Below are 26,846 nucleotides of genomic sequence, written 5' to 3'. Positions count from 1 at the left end.
TAGATACAAAAAGAAACCATGCCCCTGGTTGAACCTGCTAAGCCGCTAGAAGTGGGGACATGGTAAATACCATTGCCACTGCCGTAGAACTCCATGACGAAAGCGCTTTTTGAAATGAAAAACAGGACTGCGAACGATATGTACGGGTCGGAGGTAATGGAAGGGTATCAAGGAAAGTCAGAGAACGGAGCAAAGCGCCACCGAGTAAAGGAAAGCCGATAAAGAAGTAGTAGAGATCAACTCCACCATGAGACAATGTGGGAGCACAAGGGGTGCTTTGGTTGTGGTAGACGAGGCGCAAAGATCGGGTGGATTCGTATTAGACTGGGAAACACTCTCAGTCTTCCCAGATGGTCTCCAGGTCGAGATCCTGCCGTCGCTCGGCACCACAGACACTCCATCGCTTGCGCTTATCGCTCCGAGCTGAATATACGCCCGATCCCCCGCGCATTGTAGTGAAGGAGTTTGGTGTATCGGATGCGCCACGCCGTCGGTTGGCAGTAGTTGCCGCGTCGGCTGCATCAGCCGCGGCTTTCAACTCCGCGATCCGATCCTCTTCGAGGGCCTCATTCTCAGCGTCAGGGACGTCGGGGATTGTTTCCAGGGACGAAATGCTGGGGCTTCGGGAGCGAAGGCTGGTCGGGGTTGAGGGGACGGAAATGGACGAAACGGAGCCAGAGGGGCCGGGGTAAGATTCGTTGTATTTGGAGCCCAGAATGGGCGAGGAATGCAAGGAGGGGCTGATGGGGGTCTGGAAAGGAAGGGGTGAAGTCGGGCGCAGGCGACCGATGCGGGGGAAAGTCTGTGGCATCAGTATAGGAGATGAGGCTGGCTGATAAGGCGATTTGGGAATAGTTTCTAATTCTGCGTTTTCGGAGATGGTTTCTGAGATGTTGAGAGAACCCATGCGGTCGGTGTAATCATCAGGGCGCATTTGCAGGGGATATCTTTTTGCGTCGACTGGTGCCCCGCGACCATTGACGAAGATATAACGACCCTGAGAGTCCAGCCCTGGGGAGGAATAAGCGCGCGTCATAGACGGCATGCCCGGGATTCCAGCCAGTGATCGAGAGCGAAGATGAGATCGGGCCAAAGGGGATCGTGTCCGGGGTGGTGCCTGTGAAAAACCGATCATGACGTCCTCCTTACCCTCGGCCCCGGAGTTGGTCCCGTGTTCCTGACGGCGCATCTCTTCAGGTCGTGACTCCATGATGTGTAAAGAAATAGGAAAAAAGGGGGTAAGCGAGATTTAGCCTCGCATCATGGCATAGAGCAAATGAGGAGACTATTGGACCTGCCAAGTAGAAGCAGAAACGGAGGTTCCTGGGAAATAGTGGTGAGGTCAAGGATGTGGAAAAGAGAAAAAAGTGTTGCAGGCCGCACAGGAGAAGCCAAGGCCCAGAATCTCTCAACGTTCAAACGTGATGATCGGCGATCTCTTAAGAGCCTCTTGTCTTTTTTTTCCTCTTCAACTATTTTTTTTACCTTTATCATGTCCAAGGAATGTAGTATCTAGTATGGATCTCAATCCACTTTTGATATTTTTTTTGGTCCTATCAGATATCCATTACTATTCTTAGCTCTTAGCATCTATTGAAATCCATGGATATTGGTTATATTTACTTTTGAGTTGAGCTATATATGACTTTGTATCGGGATAAAACATCCGATTTTGACTGGTGACTTCATGAATGACATACATGCGGTGAGTTCGGATGTCTTCTTGAAATGTCTTTTGAAATGTCTTTTGAGGTGTCTTCTTAGAGTCTTTTCCGATGTCTTTTTAAGAGGTCTCTTCAAAGTCTTTTTTAAGAGGTTTTTCTTGTTAGCTAGAAGGATAATCATTAGCTACATATAGAAGTGCCACCAGAGTACATATGTTGAGAGTACACATGTCGGGCTTTTATCTACGATTTGTATTTAAGCCGACGATAATATATAACCAAGGGACCTGTAGACCAGAGTGGGTAATATAAGATGGCCAGACTCTGCCAAGCCGTTAAGGCCAAGACATCCCTGCATTCACATGCTAATCAATGGAGATAGAAGTTTACGTTGAATGTTGCAGAATGGGGTTGATAATCAACTTGCCACGGATTGATCGATTCGACCAGCTCCGAACATTCGGTCTGTCTTTGCTACGTCTGCTATATGCACATGGACTTGGGATATGCCAGGAAGCGATGTCATTGGCAATTTTGATCTCGACCGCAGGATTCTAGACAGCTCCAGATGACGCCAATTGGATATATGTTGTATAGCATTTGATACAATTCCTCCAAATTACCTATTAGACAGTATAGAAAAAGGCCAAGTCAATGGCATATAAACAAAAGAAAGAAAAAGAAATGACAGGGATATCTCAATGGTTGGTCTCTTCCTCGCCCTCCTTGCACTTGGAGACGTTCTTGCGGACATAAGTCTCCCGCAACGGATCACCTTCATGCTTGAACACCACCCACTCACCCATACCATACTCCTCCGGCGCAACACGTATACCACGACCACCACCACCAACAATCACATTACCAGGACGGTATTTGGGATCCGCCTGCATACGCCGGATAGCAGAAACGTGTATCTCAGCATTAAGCGGAACATCCCGCACCTCACCACGAGGCAACGGCCAGCTAATCGGCTTCCATGACCCATCAGGCTGGAGATCCATACGACGGAACGGTAACCATTCCATAATGCGCCATGTGATAACTGACATAGTAGGAATACCCTGGTTGAACATCAGACAGTCATGCAACAGGCCCTTCGTACTGGAGGTATGCAGCGCATGCCAGAAGTCGCGACTCGCAGCAGTGCGCTCCTTATCATCGGGAATAGAGCGGAAAGCATCATCGTTTTCAACATGATGCTCAACGCACCGACTCGGCCGCCGGGCATTGATCTCTTCCCGGATGGGGCTGTAATCACCATCGAACTCCTCCAGACACTGGAACTGCTTCATCTTGCGCTCATCGAGCTCAAGTCCGGCCTTTTGCGCTTCTTGCGTCATCCACACGAGCGGCGCGTGGCTGAGCGCCCATGACTCGCCGTCCGAGAGTCTCCATCCGCCGCCGATATCTGCGTGGCAGCCTGGGAACCAGACCTCGTGGATGTCTTGCTCGTCTTCGTCGTCGCTTGAATCGGCCTCTGTGGCGGGAATCTGCACTGAGAGGTTGTTGGATTGCACGGACTCTTTGCTTCGCACTGGATGGAGATCTTCCATTGACGCGTTGGGCACTGCGAGCCTGCGTCGGGGAGAGGGTGCGCGGTATGTATTGGGCTGCATTGTTCCGCTTTCGCTATTGGCGCGGGAGGTTCGTTGCGAGGTTGTGTGTGAGGCTTGGTGGTGCGAGGCACGACGCCCGGTGTGGTAGTATGTCTCTCCAGCGCTGGGTCCATATGTGGGAGTATTGAATTCAGGCTCGGCCTTCTCTCCTTCCTGCGGCTCTTCCTCGGGGTTGTCATTGACCCGAATGGCAGGAATGTTGTCTGGGAGCTCCTCCTGGGGCTTCTCTTTGTGGTCCTGGTGGAAGAGGTGCAGATGGTTCTTGGGCAAATGGTGATGGTGACGATGTTTCTTTTTCTCCTTTGGACGCGCCCCAGAGATTAGATCTTGGCGGAACTTCGCGCGGCGCTCGTCAATACCCACAGCGTGGCGAATCACCTTGGCCGAGCTGCGTGCCGTGTAGGGAAATTTGGTGCGCTGCATCCACGCGGACTCGAAGCGCGGCACACTGTTGACGGTGTCGAAGAGACCCATGAAACGGATACGCGAGATAGGGCGACTGAACGTTTCCCGGAAGGCCTTCATGTATGTGAAGAGCTTCTTCTTCTCCTCGCGCTCTTCTTCCGAGTCGTCGGACCGCTGCTGCCACTTGGCGAATGTCTTCCATGCAAACCGGACCAGCTCCTCGTTTCCTGCTTCGAGTAGACCGATATAGTCCAGCATCTCTGCCAGAAATCGCGCGATGTATGAACCACGACTGAAGCCAATGAAGAAGATCTCATCGCCAGGGGAATAGTACCGCATCAGGAACTTGTACCCACCCATGACATGCTCATCAAAGGAAGACCCGACAGCCGAGTCCTTGGCCTTTTGATAGGCGGACTTGATACGCTGGATTCGGCCATGGCTAGTCAGAGACTTCGAGGTCACATATGTGCCAATGCCTGGCTGGTAGTAATGGTACTGGTGGCTTTGGCTGCGGTCAAGCATCTGCGACTTGTTAGCACCGGTTCAAACTCTTGGCTCGCAGTCCCACTTACGCGAAAGATCTTGAGCACATTGCTATCTGACTCGTCACCGGCGAATTTGTTTCCAGTACCATCAAAGCAAAGCACAAACTGCTTCGGCATACCCGACGGGCCTTGGTGTTCATTCCCGTAAGCCATGATGCCGCCGAATGATAATGCAGTCGGTCAGACAAAAAAAAGTTCGAAACTTCAGACACACCTAATAAGACCCGAAGGGGGCTATATACGAGAAGGGAGGAGGGATCGAGGCTAAGATGACGCTTTTATGCAGCTGATTACAGCTAGTATTACATTACACGAATCAGCGCCTTACATCGGACCCAGAGAAGGGGGATTGGCAGGATAAGAATGTCCAACCCACTAGCCGATCGCTGCAGGTTTGTGAAAAGAATACGTCAAACCAGAGCGGGCTGACGGGCGGGCCCCCCAATACTTGGCACACTCCCATCACAAGATTGGGCCTTATGTTTTACTTCCGGGTTTTTTTTTTCTGTAGATGATCATTGACTTGCGTGCAGGTAGGTTACACGAAACCCTACTTCGTTCTAACGGAGGTGCATTCTACCCAATGGAAACGCGTCGGTAATCATTGCTGGATATGCGAGGTTGTTGCAAACAGGGCTGAACCTGAACCTGACTCGAGAACTTCTGCACGAGGTATGTGGGTTGCGCGGCCCGGACCTGGGTCGTGTATGAATTTGGAATTCCTGTGGGATGGAGCTGGATAGAGACTAAAAGAGAAACGTGCAGATTTTAATATTTGCTACTCCATACACGAGTAATCATTGGCTCTATGAGGGTTTGAAAGGAGACGATGCTAGATGGTGTTCGGGATATTATTGTCGATCATTCCCCACATAGCCTCGGACGGCTCCTGGTCACTAATGATTCAGATGGTAAGGGATGAGAGGGGGCGTTCCTTCCAAGGTTGGTTGAGAGTGTTCCGCCACATCGGTTCGGTCTTGAGCGATCGGATCTAACTTTGGCACTAGCTTGCTCTAGCCCTGTATCGATCGAGACGCATTGGTCGTTCATGGTCCTTCACGGGGCCGCGACCCACTGGTGGATCTGTCTTTGCCGTCAAATTTCTTTTTTTCAAAGACTAAAGAAAGTTTCTCGAGGTGTCACTCGTGGACTGTGGTCACAATGATATAATACAACCTTGGAGCTGTCATCACATCTGGGGTGGCTGGCAACCATGGAAACCCAGGACGGAAGTCATCCCGCGTGGGACTGTTCTAAGCTGAAAAGAATTGTTAATACTTGAACGGGAAAGAGTGGGACTTCCAGCCTTCTCTTCATATCCCGAAAAAAGGGAAGCCAATGGATTATTTGGATTTACGGCTGAACAAGGGATTGTGAATCGGGAGCTGATTTAAAGAGATTCAGGCGATATTATGCTTACAATCCATCCATGGATAGATAACCCGGGAGCGGCCCCATTTATGGATGCAATGGTCATTGACACCCGTGGTTCGTTCTAACCGAACTATCAGATTGAAATATTCATCTCCAGAGAAACCATCCCTTTCTTAATCATCTTTGCTTTTTCAAAGGAAAGGGGGAATATCTCATTTTCGCGTGGAAACTCCCGTTCTATGTTGTACCGAGAAACGCCACGAGGATAGTGGAAGCCGTAGACCAAAACTAAGACCCTGAAAGTGGATGCCCTGAGATGGGTCAGATTCTGAATAATTCGTGACGATGAGTGGTGAATTCAGCTACCAATGACAGACGACACAATGTGGTTCGTGCAGGTGGCCCGTTCGCCACTTAAAATCCATAGTAAGTGGGTGAACAGGTGGGCCTGCGACGATCAAAACAAAAGAAAAAAGCAAAAGTGATTTTTCTTGGGTTCTTCTTTTTTTCCTTGTTTTTTTCAAGGACATTTCTGCTTCTCTATCACATTAAGGACCTTCCTTGCGTCTCAAGTCCTACGGAGTATGGAGGAGCACTACCCCGTATCCTACACAACATGACCCTAATTGGAGCAAATCCTGGAATAGAGGTATGACGGTATGACAGCACTCCAGCCAGCCACTCAGTACATATATTGAAATTTCTTTTTCATCAAAAATGCAGAGCCAAAGTCCGAACCTCCTCCCCCACTTGGTGTCGATTTAGTTCGATCTTGAGATCTTTTTGCACTTCTGTCGGAGCACGAGTACTTCGTACAGATAGTGTACACCGCTGATTATAGTCCGATATTACAGTATTCTCACAGCCATTGGTCTATTATCCACTCTTCCGAAGCCGGCGATGTATAGATCTAGATCTAGATTTTCTTTTCAGCTCAACTCCGGGTTGGTGCTATGCATGCATGCCACAACTTGGAACCTTGGCCGTATTATGTTATATTGAATCATACGACTTCCACCCGGGCAGAGTATTCGGGTATTCTGTACGGAGTAAACATAATAAAACAGATACGGAGTACATATCCCCCTTTCTCGGGTATCCAAGGTCAGAAATGATGATCAGTTACTATGTTGAGACGCTCCACCATCGAGAGGTCCACTACGGAGTACAGAGACCCCACTTAGGAATTGAGCTTGTACCATGCGGGGCTGGGATATTGGTTACAGAGACCAGGTTTAGGCCCGAGAAAAGAGATTGACCTAATGCTCTTCGTCAAATCAAGTGCTGGTACAGTCAATCAGCTATTGGCGATAGCAAATCCGCCACCTTTGGACGCTCCACAGTCCTGCAGCTGACTTGCGTCGCCCGCACAGCTCGTCTTAAGAGCACGGTCGAGCTTCTGATTTATTCCCCCCTGATCTGGCCCTTAGTAGCTACTTTGTGTTTCTTCTTTAACTTACTTTCTCCTCTTGACTTGTTTGTGTCATCATTTTTCACAATGTTGAGGAGATTCTCTACCCAGTTCAAGCGGTCCAAGGACTCCAAGGATTCCAATGGTGACACCGAGCCCAAGAGCACAGACAAGAGCAGCAAGCGCGCCTCTAAGGTCTCACCACCTCGGAAGTCCTCCTCTACTAAGGAGGAAAACCACATCGTAAAGCGTGCCGAGGTCGTTGCTGTATTCGAGAAATACGCGCAAGCAATTCACGCTTCGGAGGAGCCTCTGCCTAACCAGACCAGTGATGGCGCCTACTTGAAACACGACAAGTCGTCCGGTCTCATCAATGACATCAAGTCGCTGGGATTCCGCGATGTCAACACTGTCAAAGACCTGATTGCGAGCAAAGCCTCTGGCGAACTTGTTGATGACAAGACCTACTTGATGGAGCGCATAATCCAGATGGTCGCGGATTTGCCCGGTAACTCCAAGAACCGTATTGAGCTCACCAGTACATTTCTGGATGAGCTATGGAACTCAATTCCTCACCCGCCTCTCTCGTGAGAAATCCCCAATTGGAGACTACTGTTTTGCAATTGCGCGCTAACGCTGTGAATAGTTACATGGGAGACGAGTACAAGTACCGCTCCGCCGATGGCTCAAACAACAATCCTACTCTCCCGTGGCTGGGAGCTGCTAATACCGCATACTGCCGCACCATTCCTCCCCTGACCATCCAGCCCAGCGGATTGCCCGACGCCGGTCTGATTTTTGATACCCTCTTTGCTCGTCAGGAGTTCACTCCCCACCCCAACAAGGTCTCCAGTGTTTTCTTTGACTGGGCCTCTCTGATTATTCACGGTAAGTCAATTCCACCTAAATTTACAATCCAGGCGCTAATATGCTGGTTCCGTACATAGATATCTTCCAGACCGATTACCGCCAACAGCACCTGAACAAGACCTCTTCTTACCTGGACTTGTCCATTTTGTACGGTGACATCAAGGAGCAACAGGATCTGATTCGTTCCCACCAGGACGGAAAGCTGAAGCCCGATTGCTTCTCCGAGGGTCGTCTGCAGGCTCTTCCTGCTGCCTGCGGTGTTCTGCTGGTTATGCTGAACCGTTTCCATAACCACGTTGTTACGCAGCTGGCTGAGATCAACGAGAATGGTCGCTTCAGCAAGCCCCGCCCTGGTCTGTCCGAGGAGGACACCAAGAATGCCTGGGCCAAGCGTGATGAGGAACTGTTCCAGACCGGTCGTCTTATCACTTGCGGTCTGTACATCAACATTACTCTATATGATTACCTGCGCACCATTGTCAACTTGAACCGCACAAACTCCACCTGGTGTTTGGATCCCCGTGCCCAGGCTGAGAAGGCCGGTTCCACTCCTTCCGGTCTCGGCAACCAGTGCTCTGTCGAGTTTAACTTGGCTTACCGTTGGCACTCGGCCATCAGTCAGGGCGACGAGAAGTGGATTGAGCAGATCTACCATGACCTTATGGGCAAGCCTGCCGAGGAGGTCACCATGCCTGAGCTACTGATGGGTATGAAGAAGGTTGAGGGTCTGCTCGAGGCTGACCCAGCCAAGCGTACCTTCGCCCGCCTGCAGCGTGACGCGGATGGATTCTTCGACGATGGAGAGCTTGTAAACATTCTGAGCCATGCCACCGAGGACGTGGCCAGCTCTTTCGGTCCCCGAAACGTACCCAAGGCCATGCGCTCTATCGAGATCCTCGGTATCGAGGCTTCGCGTAGATGGAACGTCGGTTCCCTCAACGAGTTCCGTAAGCACTTCGGCCTGAAGGCTTACGAGACTTTCGAGGAAGTCAACTCCAACCCCGAGATCGCTGATACTCTCCGTCACCTCTATGATCATCCCGACTACATTGAGCTGTACACTGGTATCGTTACCGAGGAGGCCAAGGAGCCCATGATCCCTGGTGTCGGTATTGCCCCGACCTACACCATCTCCCGTGCTGTGCTCTCGGATGCCGTTGCCCTTGTCCGTGGTGATCGTCACTACACTATTGACTACAACCCCCGTAACCTAACCAACTGGGGTTACAACGAGTGCCGCTACGACCTCAACATCAACCAGGGCTGTATCTTCTATAAGCTGGCCACGCGCGCCTTCCCTAACCACTACAAGCCTGACTCCATCTACGCCCATTACCCTATGACCATCCCCAGCGAGAACCGTAACATCATGAAGGATCTGGGCCGTGAGCAGGATTACTCCTGGGACAAGCCCGCCTTCATTGAGCCTCGTGTCAACCTGGCCTCCCACCAGAATGCCAAGCTCCTCCTCGAGAACCAGAAGGACTTCCGTCCCAGCTGGGCCCGCTCCATGTCTGAGCTCTTCGGCAAGGGCGATTTCGATACCAAGCAGCGCGAGGCTATCGGCAAGGCTCTCAATACCGAGGAGTTCCCCAAGCTCGTCAAAACTTTCTACGAAGACATCACTGAGCGTTTGATTGCTGAGAAGGGTGGCCAGCTGGGCAAGATCAACCAGATCGATATCACTCGCGATGTCGGCAACCTGGCCCACGTCCACTTCGCCTCTACCATCTTCGGCGTTCCCCTGAAGACTGAGCAGAACCCGCAGGGTCTCTTCACCGAGCACGAGATGTACATGATTCTTTCCACTATCTTTTCCGCGCTCTTCTTCGATGTCGATGCTCCTCGCTCGTACGCTCTGAACCGCGCCGCCTCCGCCGTCTCCACCCAGCTTGGCCAGGTCGTCGAGGCCACTGTCAAGGCCGACACCAACAGCGGTCTCTTCTCCGGCATCATAGACAGCTTCCGCCCGCATGACAATGCTCTCCGCGAGTTCGGAACAGAAGCTATCCGCCGCATGAAGGAGGCCGGCTCCAGCGCCTCAGACATTACCTGGTCCGCCATCGTCCCGACGATGGTCGGCCTGGTCCCCAGCCAGGGTCAGGTCTTCACCCAGATCATCGAGTTCTACACCGCGCCCGAGAACAAGGCCCACCTGGCTGAGATCAACAGCCTCGCCAAGACCGACTCCGCCGAATCCGACGAGAAGCTGTACCGCTACTGCCTGGAGGGTATTCGCCTGAACGGCACCTTCGGCGCCTTCCGCGAGGCCAAGGAAGCTGTCACCGTCGAGGAGGACGGCAAGACCTACACCATCCAGCCCGGTCAGCAAGTCTTTGCCTCTTTCAACCAGGCCAACCACGACCCCAGCGTCTTCCCCGAGCCCACCCAGGTCAACCTTAACCGCCCTCTTGACTCATACATCAACCACGGTCAGGGTCCCACCACCGGATTCGGTGAGCAGATCACTAAGATCGCGCTCGTTGCTATGCTGCGTGTCGTCGGTCGTCTGCAGGGTCTCCGTCGTGCTGCCGGTGCCCAGGGCCAGCTTAAGAAGATTCCCCAGGAGGGTGGATACTACGTTTACCTCCGCGGTGATGGAACTTCTTACTGTCCCTTCCCCATGTCGCTTAAGCTGCACTGGGATGGTCCCTTTGAGCAGAAGAAGAAGGCTACATCTTCCTGATAGTGTCCCTTTTTGGGTTTGTCAGTTGAAGCTGCTTATGTCAAGCTGCAAACGTGCCATGTTATGTGGAGGTAATTTACTTGGGGTTGGCTATGATTATATGCCCTTTTTTTTTAACTTTTTGCTTTTGACGACCTTGTTTGGTTGCCAGGATGTCCGGAAATTGTTGAAGCTTTATAGCTGTGTAGTGTATAGTTCATTAATAGTTCACTGATTTCACTTTTTTCCCTTGAGAGCAATTTAGTAGACTAGATAGAGAGTATACCAAAATTCAACCAACTTTGAAAAGATCATTGCAATGGGTCTATCAAAATCGCCATAGTTGTTTACCTCCACCGCTTTAGGAATATACTGCCGCATCTACTATCCCGGGGTCGAGCTATATTTGTTGCAACTCCAACTCCACAATTGCAGCATCACACAACATTAAAACCCCTTCGATCCTCGTCAAAATGCCTCCACCAAAGGCAGCAAAGGGTGAATACATCGAGACCGTAAGCAAATCCCCCGCCCTACCCTCTCAATTCAGACCAATCTCCGAACCCACCCCAAAACAAAAGAACCCCAACCTAACCCACCAAAAAAAATAGGACACAGGAAACAAGATTTCCCGACGGTCCCAAATCCACGGCACACAGCACATCATCCTGGGCGGCAAAACGGTAATCCAAGCCGAAGCCGTAATCCGCGGCGACCTATTCCGCACGGCAACACTCCCCACATCCACAGACCCAAACAATGCTCCGGCGCCAGCAGCCCCGAACCCCAGCACGCCCAGCGTGGCGATAACAGTCGGACGGTACAGCTACATCTCCAAGAGCGCGATCCTGCGCCCTCCGAGCCGGCTGCACCGCGGCATACACTCGTTCTACCCGCTTAAGATCGGCGACCACGTTTTTGTCGGCGAGGGCGCTGTTGTGGAGGCTGCGTCGCTGGGGAATCATGTTCATGTTGGGAAGGGCGCTGCTGTAGGCAGTATGGCGATTATTAAGGACTATGCTTATGTGCTTGATGGCGCGGTCGTCCCGCCTGGTATGGTTGTGCCGAGTTGGTGTATTGTCGGTGGGAGGCCGGCGAGGATTGTCGGGGAGGTTGGGGAGGGATATGGTGTTGAGGGGGCAGAGGGGGGTATGGCTAGGGAGAGGTATCGGGTTGTTGGGCGGCCTTGAGAGAGGTTGGTGGGTTTTGTTCTTTGGTTTCTTTTCCTGGTTTTGTGATACCCCCCTTTGCTACTTTTTTAATGATATTGTGTTTTTTGGTATCGACTTGCATACTAATTAATTATGCCCAATGGCAGAGGGTATGGACTTTTTCTGTATATACATACTGCTAATGATTGAAGGAGAGTCAGACAAAAAGTACAATTAGCCCATTTGCCCCACCTTGACGGCGCGTTTGAGCCGCAACTTGTGGTCTTTGTTAGGGAGACCGAGCTCTTCGAATGCCATATCATCGATCCAACGTCCATTGGGCCGAACAGACTCGCCGCGCGACAACTTGGCAGAGAGATAGAACCAGGCGAGAGCATTTCCTACGGTACTCACTTCATCACTTACATTACGGATGCCGTACTTTGACATGCGGTGGTACAGATCGTGATCTGTCCAGAGCTCAAACAGGCGCTGCGCCACAGCATCGGTATCGCCAACATCAACCAGGAACCCATTTTTCCCGTGCTCAACCTGCAGCGGGATGCCGCCGGCACGCGTGGCGATGACTGGTTTGCCTTTGTGGATTGCCTCAGAGACCTTTACCTCGAAACCTTCAGATGTAGATAGTTGCAGTGCGACGGTGGCTTTGGAGAGAATGGCGTTTAGGACTTGGTCGCAGGGCCGCACCCGCAACGCGCAGATCAGATGGCGGATATCTGGGACTTTTGTGTCCAGGTAGTCGATTACCTCGTCGTAGATATGCCCTCCATCGGGATCGTCCACTGATCCGTGTCCGCAAATTACTAGTTTGGGAGGGACCATATGAGGTGCTTCGGCTACTAGTTTGTTGTAAAATTTCTCGTAGGAAATCAACACGTCCACGATACCTTTTGACGGGTCGAACCGTGCGATCTGGACGATATATGAATCTATATTATGTTAGTTTTCACTGAGGAATCTGATCATCTTCACTGGTGCTGGCCCGGCTACTAACCTTCGGGCCATTGAATAGTTGGCATATCAACGTTGCGACAGGCTGAATTGAACATGCGGCTATAGTGCGCGATGTCCCAGTCTCGCATAGTTTTGTTAAGCCCATCCAACCTATGTCCCCGTCAGTGAGATGAAAGATGAAAGCAGATTATCAGGCTGCTCAGCCCTTACCAGTCAGTTGCTGCAGGCATATAGCCTACCATCTCTTGGGGCACATTCCGTGGCACGAAAGCGCTCACAGGGTGACTGATATAGAGGTCGGCGTGTTTAATATGATCCCACAGGAATTCCCAGGCCTCCGCCTGTGGGGAGCCCGGTATCGCAACTAGATCACTTCGGATTTGGATGTGGCTTCGAAAGATGATTGGTCGATTTGGAGCTAGTTTCTTTGCGATGGGAATGAGGGCTGGCATCTGGGGATCATCGACGATTATGACATCTGCACCACCTTCTGATGGTGGAAGCAAAGGTCCACCTAATCGGGTCCAGTATCGCCTAGAATTCTCCTCAATCCAGTCCTGCAGAAATTTATTATTCTCTGGTGTTAAACGCTCGTCTGGATGGGCGACACCTTGCAGGATATTATGGTTTGTTTTGGTTACCCGGAAGACGCCTGGGCGTGGCTTCGGGACGTACCTAGGAGTATTGAGTTAGTGTTTATTCTTGCAATGACATATATATATATATATATATAGACATAGACACACCACTTGATGTCAGTGCCTAGACAATGTGAAAATCGCAAGAGAGCATGCCGCATTAAAGCCACGCCACCACCCTGAGGCGTGGCACTGAAAAATGCGACTTTGACATTGCGTGATTTTAGTTCAGCGGCGTGGCGTTGCACTGCGGTCCAAGTTCTATCGGACACTGTTTTCTGAAAATCACTCAGGTCCGCAAGTCGCACATGGTAAGCTGTGTCTACTTCCACGAGCCCGAGGAAGCCCACTTGTAGCAGGGGCGTGTTTTCCGGTCCAAATAGTCTGTATGCACTTAGACTCAATGACTCCTTTATGATATTGGATGGGACCAACCAACCTAACACCTTTTCGTGCCATGGATTCTGCCTGTTCGTCGATGGTCTTTTCACTCCATCCATTAGCTGCCGGGTTTCGGTTCTCGCTAGCTTGATCGACACTGACTCTGTCTATTAGAGTTGCGTTCGACAGTACCAATGGAACGATGTCAAGCTCCGCCCAAAGGCGAGGGCACAGTCGAGGGCAGTGCTTTGCAACATGTTCAGGCATTGATATCCCAACAATTTTCTCCAAATGATGCATGGAATACGCTTTCAGTTCGGAAATGACGAAGTCAGTGGCCTCCTCTGCCGAGGCTTGACCGTTTGAGAACTGCTTCTCGATGAAGTCAAGTAAATATGTGGTGTCGCGGATTGCGATAGCTATAGTTGATGTATAGTGATCTTCAAAGTTGCTGGAAATACCGGCGTAGATATTCTAGTATTTCTGTTAGTATTGACAATTCGAGAAGTGGCTTTTACTGCTACTTCAGGAATATCCATACATCTGACGGCGGTCCTGACCAAGCGTGGCGCTCGTACTGTAGCGCCAGTCGACGCTGCTGCGTGACTGAGGCATGGCGTTCGAACTTGTGTCCTCCGCCGGGCATGATTCTTAGGAATTTCAAACAAAAACAATTATCCAAGTAATGAAATCAAAAAAAGTAGCTATCAGCTACGTATGGTAAACCCCATGATGCCATAGGTGACTTCATTTGGTCATGACGTCACAACAATTCTAACGATCAAGTAAACAGTTCTTAGTGGCTTTCTCAAGGACCAATTCCAAACAGGTTCATAGTGTTGCCTTAAGAAATAAGGCGGTGATACTCTAACTATGTTGGATGTGTATGTAGTAGAAAGCGTAAGTGTCATTGAGTGAGTATCTTCTAAGAGAGGTGACATGCTACACTATATACAGCCGGAGTAATGGTTCATCCGGTGCCTTGAATGATGGTCCTCAGCAGGAAAGGTCACAACCGCGGTTGGCTCTTACCATTTAATGGCATCGGAGAAGTATTTTGATTTGATAGACATGTATGGACTTCCATTGCCCATAAAATCAATCCAACAATGGATACAACAAGTTCGAAGTATTGATATATATGAAACTTCACACGAGGATGAAACTGCCCCGTGTACCTCGTGGGCCGGGGAGACTCCATGATGAGTAAGCTCAGCCCAAGCCCCTTTTCTAGGTTCCCCCGCCTCATGGAAATTGAATTGAAGATCCTCACGCACCAACACTCCTTCTTTTCTCTTTTTTTCTATCCTTTCGTTGGCGGAGTCATCTGAATTGAAGTCACTTTGTACGGAAACGTCTGGTGTCTTCCATTCTCTCTTCCAAACCCGCAATTCATACGCGGGTCGCAATTGTTGATATTCCGCCAAACAGCTCCTGAGCACGTCGGACACCGCGTCAAATCCCGCAAAAATGGGTGGACAAGTATCTAAAATGATGGGGAAGATTTTCGGGACCAAGGAAATGCGTATCCTCATGTTGGGTTTGGATGCTGCTGGAAAGACGAGTACGATTTCCTGGACCTTAAATAGAGACCTCGGTCAAGATTGGCTAACATTCCTTCCAGCAATTCTCTACAAACTTAAACTCAGCAACCAGGACGTGACTACCATTCCCACCGTCGGATTCAACGTCGAGAGCGTGACCTACAAGAATGTCAAGTTCAACGTCTGGGATGTCGGTGGTCAGGACAAGATCCGACCGCTCTGGAGACACTATTACTCCGGTACACAAGGATTGATCTTCGTGGTTGACTCCAGCGATACAGCCCGTGTGGAGGAGGCTCGCTCGGAACTGCACAAGATTATCAACGATCGTGAAATGAAGGATGCTCTGCTACTGGTGTTCGCCAACAAGCAAGATATTCCTGGCCGTGCGTATCTCCTGTTCCTGGAATTCGATGAATCTGTCCGCTGACCCACTTCTAGACTTGAGCCCGGAGGAAGTTACTCAGCAGCTTCAATTGACTAAGCTCAAGGACAAGCTGTGGTACGTTGCGCCCAGTGTTGCAACAGATGGAACAGGTATTTTCGAGGGTCTTGTAAGTCGTATCCCTGATCTATCCACTTGGAAATCTCAATCTAACCGTGCTATCTCTTGCTAGGCCTGGCTCTCAAACAATGTCAAGACCCAGCCCCAGAAATAAGATACACCGCTGTGATTTCGAGAGGCGCTCCTAGAGCAGCTTCGTTGTACAACATCTCGCATTATCAAGTGTTTTCCTCTTTTCTCTTCATGTCCGTGTTTTGATGACAAGACGACGCAGCATTTTGGGCTTTTATTTCCTTGGTCTTTTCTTTTGTTGGCCTTAGTTATCTCGTTGCTTTTTCCATTGTTTATCTTCACTTCTATGATATCCCCTCTGTTCTTATATGGGCTTGTTGGGTCCAATTTAATACTTTAATTTCATTGTGCTCCTCACCTAGCGTTGTTATTGTTTGTATATCCTCGGTCAATTGTGGATGCGCTTCCTTATGCACATAATTGCCTACAGCGGAGACAGGGCAGACAAGTTCTGGCCTTGGGTATAGAAAATAGAAACAAATGACATACTGCTGATTAAAGTGCGTGATCAAATTCGCATCTCGTCGTTTCCACGGAGCCGACCTCCGGATTAGATCCAGATGTTCATATAGCCATGAATCAATTCCAACCCAGTCAACTTGTTTCTCCCGCTACCTCAATATGACGATAGCGGAACTTGTTCCCCCGTCATGGGCAAATATAAATAGAATGATAGTTTAGGGTTGGTTCTTGCAAGATACTCTTTTTATCTACAAATACCGAAAGACTGCCCTACTATTTGTGCACGCAAACTTGTACAATTCAGTACATATTCCCGGAATATTCAAGTCCACACGCCTGCTACTACCACTGCCACTACCACTATACCCATCGACTCCAACGGCACCAATGCATCCTCGTTACAAAGAAGGAGACAAAGTTAGTTACAAGCCGGTCGGCGGTATGGTGCAACCTTTTTCTATAAGATACAGACACATGTCCAATTGAACCACCATCTAACAAAATACAATAGGCGCGCAATCCAGAACCAGCAAAAGCGTCGGAGTCATTCGTGAAATGAAGGGAGGCCGTAGCTCGACAGATGACGAGCCGCGCTATAAAATCGAGAACATGCACACCCACAAGAGCTCCAACATCAAGGAGGGTAACATTGAGGGACCGGCGGATTAACCCGTTGGTTTCCACTCCGGTGGTGGGAGATGTATATTGACTTAGCATACTAAATTGAGCTGAATTGCTTTGTCTAGATGTTTCTAGTATTCAAAATAGTTAGGTATAAGCCATTCTAAAATTGACTTGTTGCCAAAATATCGAAGTTTTGCGCTATATGAGAGAGGTAGCAGGTTAGTTGGAAACGCCAACGAGAAGAGTCGTTTATGTCGAGGTCTTCAGGTTTCTGTCTTTTTCCTAATAGGCAATTGGAGATTCAATCATCTTGGTACGTATATATTCTTCAACGGTAGTCCCTCAATGACGTAGAAATGCGATAAAGAGCCCCAAGAGAGATCCCTGCATTTGATACATTTGATTGGTTTCGTCATCTGACTCTATCTACCATTGCACAGGCCATTATTTCCACAACTTCAAAAAACAAGACCAAAGTCGGTTCAAGAACCTCAACTAAATTGACTATCCACAGCAGGTTTTACGACAGGTATCAGTCTGCTCACACTCATAGGGAAACAGTATACTAATACCCAACTCTCCCAGACTATGAGCGACTTTCCACCGCCGGGGACTACCATCAAGACAAGGGGTTTCAGAGAAGTGTGCGAGGTCGATGGCCGTACATTTTTCAGGAAGAGGGGTGCACAGGAGTGGACCGAGGACAAGTCCAACCCGGAGGAATTGAAACCACCGGTCGAAAACCCTCATCTGTATCTCTATCTCGTCCAAGAAGAACAAGACCCCGGAGAACCCAACCACTGGGCACTCTTCCTTGCCGACGAAAACGAGCCTGAATACGGTTATGTTTACCGAGTCACAGGAGATGCACAGGATATGAAATACGACCCGTCGGCTGATAAGATCAATCTAGTTGACACTAGCCTCACTTCCAACATCTATATCCTGGCTGTTGTGTCCCAAGAACAGGCCAGGGCGGCGAGGCTAGTGAAACAGGCTGCAGAGGAGGAGCTTCCCCCACAAGCGGAGAATCGGAAGTCTGTGACGGAGAATTGTCAGGGTTGGACTGTGCGTGTTATCGATAGGCTGGTTAAAGAGAAGATTGTTATGCCTCAAAAGCTTGAAGTGGCAAGGTCCTTGATGCAGGCTGTTTGATATCGGGGGGCAATCAAAATGCCAGTGTTGCCCATGAATGGCGTTTCATGTAAGCAGACAGAGACCGTTGTTGATCGTTGCATTATAATAAGAGGGGGAAAAGAACTTGGACTGAAAAGAAGCTTGTTGACTATATATTCAAAAATAAAGAAATCAAGTACTCGTCCAAACAAATATCGTAACCTTCGTCCAAGCCATCTAGTAAAAATGCACCACGCAAAACCAAAATTGTAAGCCCTGTTACACTTGTTGAAAAGTAACGGGGTGAACGGCATTCTTGGCCAGAATTTTAAAGAGCTAAAAAGACAGAAAAAGGACTTTACTGTTTACACATAAACACCAAGTTTAAGCCTGGTTGGGCCATATATCGTTGGCAATATCACGGACCAGCTGCAGCTTGTTGATCATACCGTCCCAGTCGATAGCATTACCCTCACGATGGGAAGCAAAACCACATTGCGGGCTAACACCAACCTGGTTAAGTGCAGCATCGAGAGAGATGTTGTTCCCCTCAGCAATGAACTTAGCAGCATCAATGACCCGCTTCTTCATCTCCTCCTTGTCCTCAAGTTTGGCGAACTTGCTAGTGACAACACCCAGAATGACGTTCTTGTGGGTGGGCAGGAACTTGAGAGGCTCGAAACCACCGGCACGGGGGGTATCGTACTCGAGGTAGTAGGTGTGGACATTCAGCTCCTGGAAGAGCTTGATGGCGATACGATCATAGCCGCCCTCGGAGAAGTGGCGGCTGCCGACAAAGTTACCGCGGCATAGGTGAACACCGACATGCATATCGGCGGGCAGGTTCGCGAAGCAGTCGTTGTACTGCTTGATATACTTCTCGAACATGGTATCGGCCGAGTACACATTCAGAGGGTCCTCCTTGAAGCCAGTGAGGAATTTATCAGAGCAGAAGTCTGAGTGAAAGGTTAGTTTAGTTAATCGACATTGGCTGAATGGGTACATCTTACAGGCCAGGTTAGGGTCATCGAATTGGACGTTACGGCAGCCGGCTTCATACAGAATCTGGAGCTCGGCCTGGTAGGCCTTGGCGATGTCGCCGAAGTAATCCTCGTCGTTGGTGTATACAGACTTGGGGTAAGCCTTGCCCTCACGGTAGCGCAGGTGGTACCAGTTAGGCGCGGCAAGAGTGATCTTCAGGTTTCCGACTTCGTTGGCAGGGACCTGGCTGGCGAGGTACTTGAACTGGTTGATGTAGGTGCTACCAACGTGCTTGATCTTGCCGGTACAGATGACGCTCTCACCGGGCTTGTGGCCGGCCTCCAAAAATGCGGCGATATCCGGGGCATAGGGACGGAAGTCATCCACATCGACATTGTTGACCTCCTCGAAGCCGTCCAAACCAGGGAAGAAAGTACCCCAGAACACTAAATCTGTCAACGCGACTCACCAAATGGCTCTCCGGATCTCTTACTGTGACGACGGTACTCGCCGTCAGACAAAGCGGCATAGCCAAGCTTCTGCTGGGTCTCAACGATATCCTTAATCTCCTTGTCCTCGGAAGCGGTCAGTTGTGACTCGGGGATCTTGCCGGCCTCAAAAGCGAGCTTGGTATCCAGAAGCTGGTCCGGACGCAAGAGAGAGCCCAAGTGCTCGGCGCGGAAAGGGGGACGCTGGTGAAGTTGAGGAGCCATTGTGAACGGAGTATGTAGATTAACTGCGAGAGATGATGAGCGTTGTTTCTATGAAGATGCGACAGTATCTTACCTTAGAGATCTACCAAAACAAATAATTGTCTGGAGAAGAAAGAAAGGAAGTTTGGGAAACGGATGAATGAAAAGAGGGGCATGGCATTGCCATTGCCATCTCATCCGAGGCGCTCTACAACGTATCCAGCCGTGATAGGCATTGCCCCACAGCAAAGCGCTGAGGCTCTCCACATTTTTGGCGGAATTGGCTGACTTGGCCTGCGAGTTTCCTCCTATTTGTAGTTTCTGTGCTGATCTCCTTCCAATGTTGTTTTGGGCGGTTAGGCTAATAGCAATCGAGGACAGATTGAAGAGCCTATATGGATGCAAGCTGGTACATGATAATACATATGACAATGCGGGGGGTTCCTTGGCAATCGAACAGTGAAATTGTTCCACATTATTCTGATATTATTCTGATATTATTCTAATATAGTTATTGTGTATCCTCGGACATGTCTCGAATCTATTAGAGTGCACGGACCATGATGTTGCCCGCTTCTATACATTCTCTGTAGGTCCCTTGTTAATTGTACCTATTTGTCCTATCCCCCTAATCCTTCTTCCAACTTCTCTTTCAACAGAACTCACACAAATACAACAACTCTCATTTTACAAAATCCCATTTGAACCTTGGAAAGACCATCTGCTGAGTCACCGATTACAAAGAGTTCAGTGGAGCCAGCCCATCGATTGGAGTGGGGAAGCCCGGCACTTCACTTTCATTCCCTCAGCCGACAACTACTTCCATCTACTCTACTAGTGCACTCTAGGTATACTGTCATATTGGGCAGTACTGGATATCCAACTGTCATAGTAATGTGGGGCGAGGCCCTCGGCATGAGCAATTTGCCATGTCTGTGCCAACGTCTCCATTGGAGCTTCTTCCCAATGAGCTCCTAGACCAGATTATCTTCTACTTATCCACGGAGCCACCGTCATTTGGACAACTACATCATACACCCAGTCTGCGACTCACCCAGTCTCCCACAAAAGACCTCAAGCATCTCGAACTGTGCTCACGGCGCCTATTTCTACTGGTGCGACCTCAACTGTTCACTCATGTCCGGCTCAACCTTCATGATGAACCCGACTTCCGCTCTTTTATGATCAAGTCGGATCTCTGTCAATATGTGACATCTCTCGTCGCAATCGCGGATGAAAACCCAGATCGTCAGGCAGACCCATTTTGGTGGCGCCGAGTCCTCCGCTATCTAGACCCTCGTCATGTTCTGGTAATAGGGCCGCCAATCTTCATTGGCAACACTCTAGCTACCCCGATCAATAATGGACACCACTGGGCCTTTGATATGCCCCTACAGATCTTACTTTTGGAACGAGAGTGCAAACCTCGTGACCCATCCCAACTGCCTGACTTGGAGACTTGTACTAGTCTTCTAGCCTCACGACCTTGGACATCGATGACGTTTAACGAGTCATCTTCTCTGAAAGCATACAACCACTACGAGTACTTCCTTTCCTGTGTCCCATCGGTGCTTGCAGAATGGGGTACAAGTGGGATACGCGGATCAACCCGTACGCTTCAACGCCCAATCGACCTCCCAGTTCTCTTACGCGGCCTCACATCCTTTTCCTACACAGCTGTGTTTCCATTTTACAATCACTCGCAAATTGTACTGGATGCTGTTGTGAGGATGCGTCGTCTGCGGCGCCTGGATGTACAGTTGGCTCCCTCTCAGGACAATCATATTACCGAACTTGAACAACGAGGGTCCATGGACCCTAACGATCCATGGATGGAACTCGCAACTTCGTACTCTCTGGTTGGGTATACTGTGAATAATCTGCCTTGCTTGAAAGAGTTCAGGTGCGGCGACCTGCATGTGGAGCCCATGCGGCAGGATCTGCTAGTCATTTTGGACGATGTCATCGGGGACGGGGGCTGGGTGCATGATGGGCGTGGAGTGTGGAGGCGAGCTTGACCATTTTCCCACAGAAATGTATCTTTATCATCTTATTCTCTATTTTTTTTCACCATCATACAGGGAATTTTTCCTTCATGATCAAGAGCAATATCAAAAAATAATATTTCGGATTGAACGTTCAAGTAGAGCCGATCAAACAGAGGGAAGCTCATGGGTGAGGCTAGACCAAATCGGGGATATCCACTTTCGCGTTTGTCTCCACCATCAACCTCTCGGTCTTCGCTTCTTCTACTTATATCCTGATATCAAATCCATAGCAACTTGGCAAGGCTTTGTACACGGGGATGGCAAGCGCACAAAATGTCTACTCGGCAGAGCCTGCATTCCCGGTCCTTGCTGATTCTCTACTCCGACAGTCAGAGTTAACCGAAAATGCAGCTGCTCCTTCAAATGAGAGAACCGCAAAAAATGACTGGAACCTTAAAACTGATTGGAAGAAGGGCATCCAATCCTCCAAAGAGGCAGTCTTTCGGTGCGGGGTTGTCCTCGGCTTTTCCAGGCTGCGAATGAGAAGCAACGAAAGCAACGAGTATATCGGACAGGTATGACCGACTCAATACCGCTCGCTGTACATTGTGAATGAGACTAATATAACCATAGATCCCTCGATATATTCTCATAAACCAACTGCGGAGCATCCAACCATCATCTGAGTCGAGCGCGTTCATTATCCACCCGCGAAGTTTCGACGCTTTTGCCCCAAGGACTCTACTCAATGAGCTGCAGTCTTCTTCCCATGACCAACCCGCTTTATCCAGGGATGATGCAATCCGTAGACTTGACTCTGTGCAGTTACTTCCTGTGCACAACTTTACCAATGCCGCACAGGCGATCGGTAAGGTCTCGGAAGCGCTGCACGAGATCCAAGAAAAGCGAGAACGACAGAGAAAGCCGACCGAGACAAGCCCATCCACCGACAATCGTATTGTCCTTATTGTTGCTGGCCTCGATACCCTCACCGAAGGAGTAATTCGAGCCTCCAACCCGGCTCGAGGTGCGGCCGTTCTGACAGCTACACTCCGTACCTTAACGCGCTTGTCTCGTGTGCATGCCTCTCATCTCTCGATCATTCTTGTCAATACTAACGGACTGGGCACAACGAACCCAGAGTGGGATAAAAATAAACCGTCGGCTGGAAATACTACTACACATGGAGATAGTGCTGCGAGACAGCCGCTGGAAGATGGCATTCACTCCATCTTCCATTCGGATATTCCCCCCTGTTCCCCACCTTGCTCATGAAGACGTTAGACCAAGGCATCGATACCCATCTGTTGCTTTCTGATTTGAGAGGAGCTCAGATAGTCGAAGTGATCAAAGATCGAGTTGGTACGAGTCTAGGCAAATGGGGAATATGGAACGAGCAATGAATGGTATACCATTTGCCATGATGTCGCTGTCAGAAAAAGATGACCTTGATCGATCTCGATGCAATTGTGCATACTCTTACAAAAAAATATTCTCAAACAAGACAGATCCACCCCTCGCAAAGCGCCGCTTTGTATGCAATTGGCCCAAAAACCCGGCCACTACCATCCTGCTTTATTAAAATCTGCAAAATACCAACTCCAGTCCATGAGCTTTTTTTTTTGCCTCTCCGCAATCAAGGGGTATCAAGCTTTTGTTCTGTGGGATCCAGCTGGCCTTGGAAGAAATCCATTCGGCATTCAAGCCTGATTATCCTTCTCGGCCCATCGTCTCATCACACCCCGCTCCACCACAGATCGAGCTTCCTCCTCACACTTGGCGAGGTCCTGCTCTGCCGTTTCCTCCTCGAAGAGAATGTCCTGCTGCTGCACCTTGACCCACTGCTTGTGTCTCTCACACCGCTTCTTCGTGCAGACGCCACGCGTCCAAAATGCGATATCGTCATCACCGTCGCCGTTCATCGCTGTGTCCCCGTCTGCATCGGTGCCAGCCGAGGAGCTCACAGCCAAAGCTTCGGCTGTTCCCTCCGTGAGAGCTTTCTTTCCAGCGTCGGAGAGTCGCCATTCGTCGAATTCTTCGTCGGACCACGAGAGCCGCGAGTCAAAGCCACAGATATCTTTCCATCCACCCTTCGGCTCGTGTTGCTTCAGTTTCTCTACTACGCCCTTGGCGCGTGGCTTGAGAAGCGAGACAAACGTCGTGCGTGCAGCAAGCATCTCCTTGCGATGAAGTAGCTCCTCACGCTGCGTGCGCAGCTTTTCGATCTTCGCAATCTCATCGGACGAGTATTCCATGCCAACGGCATGGACGTCGACTCCCAACCATCTGCCGCTCTGCGGCTTTGATTCAGCCTTGATTCCAGCGACGGCAGTTTCGTTTTCGTCTACCTGTGGCGGCGGGGAGATGATGCGATCTCCGAGATTTCGGAATTCTTGTGTAGATGCTACCCCCATAATGGCAGCTTTCAGGTCTCCAGCTGTAAGAATGCCACCCATGCTACCCAGGTCTTCAAAGAGACCGTTCGCCTGACCGGCACGCTGTTTAAGCTGCTGAGTCTGTTGACGCATGAATTCCCGGCCGTGATCATCGCAGCAGTATTTACTCGGGGGCTTCGTCTTGGCGCGCGCCGGTTTCCGGCATTCGACCAGGCGGCACATCGGTTTCCAGGTTGTGCATCCTTTTCCTTCACTTGCGCACTTCGGGCCTAGTGTATGAAGTTAGTTTTAAATATAATAGAGCCGTCGCTCAATGACTCTTACAGATATACCGCTCGATCAGATCCGCATCTCGAGGATCGATATTGACGCATTTCCCATGGTACCAGTCATCACAGTCGCCGTCACACCCGATCATCCACGTATGGTTATCGGGTCGGCGGCAGATACAGAAGATCGCATTTTCATCAAAGCTGTCGGAATCGTCGTTGTCCTGCGCAGCAGCTGGTTTGGGCCCTTTTTTCTTCTTCTTCTGTGGCTTCTTCTTCTCCTCGGGGGTGGTGACCCTGCTATCGAGACAGAATTTTGCTTCTTGGCGGGTGTTTTGCTGGCCCGGGAAACTGGTGTGTTGGAACGTCGCCCATCAACGCTGTCTGCGTCCGGGTCATTCACCTTGCGCTTCTTGGCGGCAGGTTTCTTTGCAGTTCCCTTTTTGCTAGTGGTTGTTGTGGGCTTTTTGTTTGCTGGTTTGACGGAATTTGCTGGGGAGGACCGGTCGGACGATGACGCTCTTGATGTCAGCCCGTGCTTGAGATTCGCCACTGTTTTTGACGTCGCGTAGTCGCCCGTGCCATCGAGACCTAGTGAATTTGTGTCCAAGTCATCGCTAGCTGGGAATTTGTCGAGGGTAGAGCTTGTAGGTTCGGTTTTAACTGACGGCAGTGGTGTATCTTGGTTTGCGACCAGCGGAATGCCCTTACTGGGGTCATAGTCACCATCGTAGAGGTCGGTCCAAGTCACACTCTTCTCGGAACTGGCCACGCCATTTTGAGGCGCAGTGTCAAGATCCCTGAAGAGTCGATGGACCTTCTTAGCTCTAACGGTGCCAAAATATCCACATTGTCGCCACCCAGCAATCCCCACCACCCGATTATCCTGGACAATGATATTGCTCGGGATGAAGTTGTTGTGTGTCAAAGATAGCTCCTCCTCCTTGCTTTTGTCTGTGAATAGGATATCTCGTTCGCGAGGCTCGACGGAGGGCGGAATCTGGGAATTGAGTTCACGGCATATGTAGGACGGTTCGTCCGGGGGAGAATCGATTGTTCCGAGTCGTTGGAGGATCTGGCGACACTGGTTTTTGAAAACTTCGATCTGCTCCGTGTCGAGGTACCTCCACGCAACTTCCAGCGAGACGCCCGCAATGCGGGACTCGATTGTCACGTTCCTCCCCTCAATGGTCCCGCAAAAATATACCACTGGCACTGCGACTCCAATCTCTCTGAGCGAGTCCTCTGCCTTTTGCGCGGCTGACAATTCATTCGCATTCGCAGATGAGTATCCCTCAGCCGCCGCTCCATCGGCCAGTTCGCGGTCAACCCGAATAATTATACTCCCGGCCGCGAATGCCTCCCTCGGCCCTGAGATATTGAGTGAGTATTCCGGGGTACAGTATTGCTGCGCGACCTTCTCCCAGAACGAGTTCACGGCCGGGTCAGACCGATACCAGTTCATGAAGCGAGGGGTGAAATCGTCGGCGCGGGGTGTGTAGCGGCCATACTGCGCGCTCTGGGGCAGAAACGGGTCATCGCTGGGAATGTGATCAGGGTTGGTTTCGTAGGGGTTGGTTGTGGACTTTGTGGCCGCGGAGCCGTTCACGTGCTTTGCGCCGGCGGCCGCCTCCATCTCCGCCATGGCTGTCACAAGTGGAGCGGAGAGGTGTGTTGTGCGCAGGTTCGAGATGATAGCTCCGTAATAATTCCCTTTTGTATTTGTGAGAAATGAAGCTTGTGTGGAGTCCTGCGAGGTTCAAAGATGCGAGCGAAGATCGCGCGGGCAAAACTAAACCGATATAAGTTCCACCGAGACTGCCGGAGACATCATGTGGATTGCACCGAGGGTGTAGGGTCTTGCAGATGGGTTTTCGGGGTTTTTCTAGTCTGCGCGATCCCACTGCTGCGATTGGGAAAGTACTCTCGGTGGTCTTGTGTTGACTGTTGAATTCTCACGGGGTTGAAGGGTTGCCGCGATCCCACCGCTGATCGAAGAGATGGGGTCTGGTCCAATGTCTTCGCCGAGGGTACTTGCTTGGTAGTTATGAGAGGCAAACAATCTGAAACCCTCCCTTGAATATACAGAATGTTTGATTCCAGCTTGATTCAATGTCTAGCGCCTTGAGGTCTGGATTGAACATTGTCGGAGTTGCGGACTGAGCGCGAAGGCGGTGAGCAGATCCCGGGCACGCGACAGCGGCGACTACTTGACTTCACCTGGTCAGTCTACTTCACTTATCCAATTTCACTTCTACTCCTCCACGGATAAGTTCCTGGAGAGAGCAAGATATTTGGGTCAAATCACTTTAATGTTTGATTGTCACTAATATGTTCAACAAGATATCTCTACGACAAGAAAAAAGATAATATTAGCGTCACTCGTCTGGCACCGCTACCTTACCAGTACTGATATAGGGAAGCTCTAGAGTACGAGATCTGACAACATTAACCTTCCGCTTCTGCGAATAGGTCTAGAAACGCGTAATTCTGATA

At 50.1% G+C, this 26,846-nt stretch overlaps 12 protein-coding genes across 12 annotated transcripts; 7 read left to right on the top strand and 5 right to left on the bottom strand.

Annotated features, from left to right (window-relative positions):
• Nucleotides 1-337: 337 nt before the first annotated feature.
• Nucleotides 338-1,210, bottom strand: N7471_004987 (uncharacterized protein; the record flags this gene model as incomplete). Its single annotated transcript, XM_057277706.1, has 1 exon — nt 338-1,210. One exon carries the CDS (start codon nt 1,208-1,210, stop codon nt 338-340), a length of 873 nt encoding a protein of 290 aa, XP_057137316.1.
• Nucleotides 1,211-2,362: 1,152 nt separating this feature from the next.
• N7471_004986 (T6SS phospholipase effector Tle1-like catalytic domain-containing protein) lies at nt 2,363-4,489 on the bottom strand (the record flags this gene model as incomplete). The annotated part of the gene is made up of 2 exons (XM_057277705.1): nt 4,264-4,489; nt 2,363-4,213 (listed from the first exon to the last, which is right to left on the bottom strand). Exons 1-2 carry the CDS (start codon nt 4,387-4,389, stop codon nt 2,363-2,365), a joined length of 1,977 nt encoding a protein of 658 aa, XP_057137315.1. The 5' UTR covers nt 4,390-4,489.
• A 2,619-nt stretch (nt 4,490-7,108) lies between these two features.
• On the top strand, nt 7,109-10,577 carry N7471_004985 (peroxidase/cytochrome P450 family protein; the record flags this gene model as incomplete). The annotated part of the gene is made up of 3 exons (XM_057277704.1): nt 7,109-7,608; nt 7,668-7,909; nt 7,969-10,577. The coding sequence occupies 3 exons, from the start codon at nt 7,109-7,111 to the stop codon at nt 10,575-10,577; spliced, it is 3,351 nt and encodes a 1,116-aa protein (XP_057137314.1).
• A 452-nt stretch (nt 10,578-11,029) lies between these two features.
• N7471_004984 (dynactin subunit 5) lies at nt 11,030-11,746 on the top strand (the record flags this gene model as incomplete). Its single annotated transcript, XM_057277703.1, has 2 exons — nt 11,030-11,071; nt 11,168-11,746. 2 exons carry the CDS (start codon nt 11,030-11,032, stop codon nt 11,744-11,746), a joined length of 621 nt encoding a protein of 206 aa, XP_057137313.1.
• Nucleotides 11,747-11,941: 195 nt separating this feature from the next.
• ccg9 (putative trehalose synthase (Ccg-9)) lies at nt 11,942-14,347 on the bottom strand (the record flags this gene model as incomplete). The annotated part of the gene is made up of 6 exons (XM_057277702.1): nt 11,942-12,657; nt 12,723-12,832; nt 12,893-13,357; nt 13,429-13,704; nt 13,760-14,175; nt 14,243-14,347. The coding sequence occupies 6 exons, from the start codon at nt 14,345-14,347 to the stop codon at nt 11,942-11,944; spliced, it is 2,088 nt and encodes a 695-aa protein (XP_057137312.1).
• A 409-nt stretch (nt 14,348-14,756) lies between these two features.
• Nucleotides 14,757-16,278, top strand: N7471_004982 (ADP-ribosylation factor family protein). The gene is made up of 5 exons (XM_057277701.1): nt 14,757-14,907; nt 14,967-15,265; nt 15,326-15,631; nt 15,687-15,799; nt 15,863-16,278. Exons 2-5 carry the CDS (start codon nt 15,172-15,174, stop codon nt 15,902-15,904), a joined length of 555 nt encoding a protein of 184 aa, XP_057137311.1. The 5' UTR covers nt 14,757-14,907; nt 14,967-15,171; the 3' UTR covers nt 15,905-16,278.
• A 393-nt stretch (nt 16,279-16,671) lies between these two features.
• Nucleotides 16,672-16,953, top strand: N7471_004981 (hypervirulence associated TUDOR domain-containing protein; the record flags this gene model as incomplete). The annotated part of the gene is made up of 2 exons (XM_057277700.1): nt 16,672-16,723; nt 16,796-16,953. 2 exons carry the CDS (start codon nt 16,672-16,674, stop codon nt 16,951-16,953), a joined length of 210 nt encoding a protein of 69 aa, XP_057137310.1.
• Nucleotides 16,954-17,496: 543 nt separating this feature from the next.
• Nucleotides 17,497-18,063, top strand: N7471_004980 (uncharacterized protein; the record flags this gene model as incomplete). The annotated part of the gene is made up of 1 exon (XM_057277699.1): nt 17,497-18,063. The coding sequence occupies one exon, from the start codon at nt 17,497-17,499 to the stop codon at nt 18,061-18,063; it is 567 nt and encodes a 188-aa protein (XP_057137309.1).
• A 345-nt stretch (nt 18,064-18,408) lies between these two features.
• N7471_004979 (cobalamin-independent methionine synthase II family protein) lies at nt 18,409-19,718 on the bottom strand (the record flags this gene model as incomplete). Its single annotated transcript, XM_057277698.1, has 3 exons — nt 18,409-18,980; nt 19,035-19,451; nt 19,499-19,718. 3 exons carry the CDS (start codon nt 19,716-19,718, stop codon nt 18,409-18,411), a joined length of 1,209 nt encoding a protein of 402 aa, XP_057137308.1.
• A 908-nt stretch (nt 19,719-20,626) lies between these two features.
• On the top strand, nt 20,627-21,715 carry N7471_004978 (F-box domain protein; the record flags this gene model as incomplete). Its single annotated transcript, XM_057277697.1, has 1 exon — nt 20,627-21,715. One exon carries the CDS (start codon nt 20,627-20,629, stop codon nt 21,713-21,715), a length of 1,089 nt encoding a protein of 362 aa, XP_057137307.1.
• A 287-nt stretch (nt 21,716-22,002) lies between these two features.
• On the top strand, nt 22,003-22,960 carry N7471_004977 (uncharacterized protein; the record flags this gene model as incomplete). Its single annotated transcript, XM_057277696.1, has 2 exons — nt 22,003-22,260; nt 22,319-22,960. The coding sequence occupies 2 exons, from the start codon at nt 22,003-22,005 to the stop codon at nt 22,958-22,960; spliced, it is 900 nt and encodes a 299-aa protein (XP_057137306.1).
• Nucleotides 22,961-23,385: 425 nt separating this feature from the next.
• Nucleotides 23,386-25,995, bottom strand: N7471_004976 (putative PHD transcription factor; the record flags this gene model as incomplete). The annotated part of the gene is made up of 3 exons (XM_057277695.1): nt 23,386-24,350; nt 24,406-24,688; nt 24,754-25,995. 3 exons carry the CDS (start codon nt 25,993-25,995, stop codon nt 23,386-23,388), a joined length of 2,490 nt encoding a protein of 829 aa, XP_057137305.1.
• Nucleotides 25,996-26,846: the final 851 nt, after the last annotated feature.

The sequence above is a fragment of the Penicillium samsonianum genome, assembly GCF_028829775.1.
Source record: "Penicillium samsonianum strain IBT 33392 chromosome Unknown utg000003l_segment0_segment0, whole genome shotgun sequence".
Taxonomy (NCBI): domain Eukaryota; kingdom Fungi; phylum Ascomycota; class Eurotiomycetes; order Eurotiales; family Aspergillaceae; genus Penicillium; species Penicillium samsonianum.
Note: the sequence above shows the minus strand (reverse complement) of the source record. Positions and strands in the feature narration are given on the sequence as shown.

What these genes read in the sequence shown, in the direction of transcription:
- N7471_004982 (XM_057277701.1), top strand. Translation starts at nt 15,172, where the DNA reads ATGGGTGGACAAGTATCTAAAATGATGGGGAAGATTTTCGGGACCAAG. An exon ending in CAAGCAAGATATTCCTGGCC is followed by an intron (nt 15,632 to 15,686) that starts GTGCGTATCTCC and finishes ACCCACTTCTAG; the next exon opens with ACTTGAGCCCGGAGGAAGTT. An exon ending in CAGGTATTTTCGAGGGTCTT is followed by an intron (nt 15,800 to 15,862) that starts GTAAGTCGTATC and finishes ATCTCTTGCTAG; the next exon opens with GCCTGGCTCTCAAACAATGT.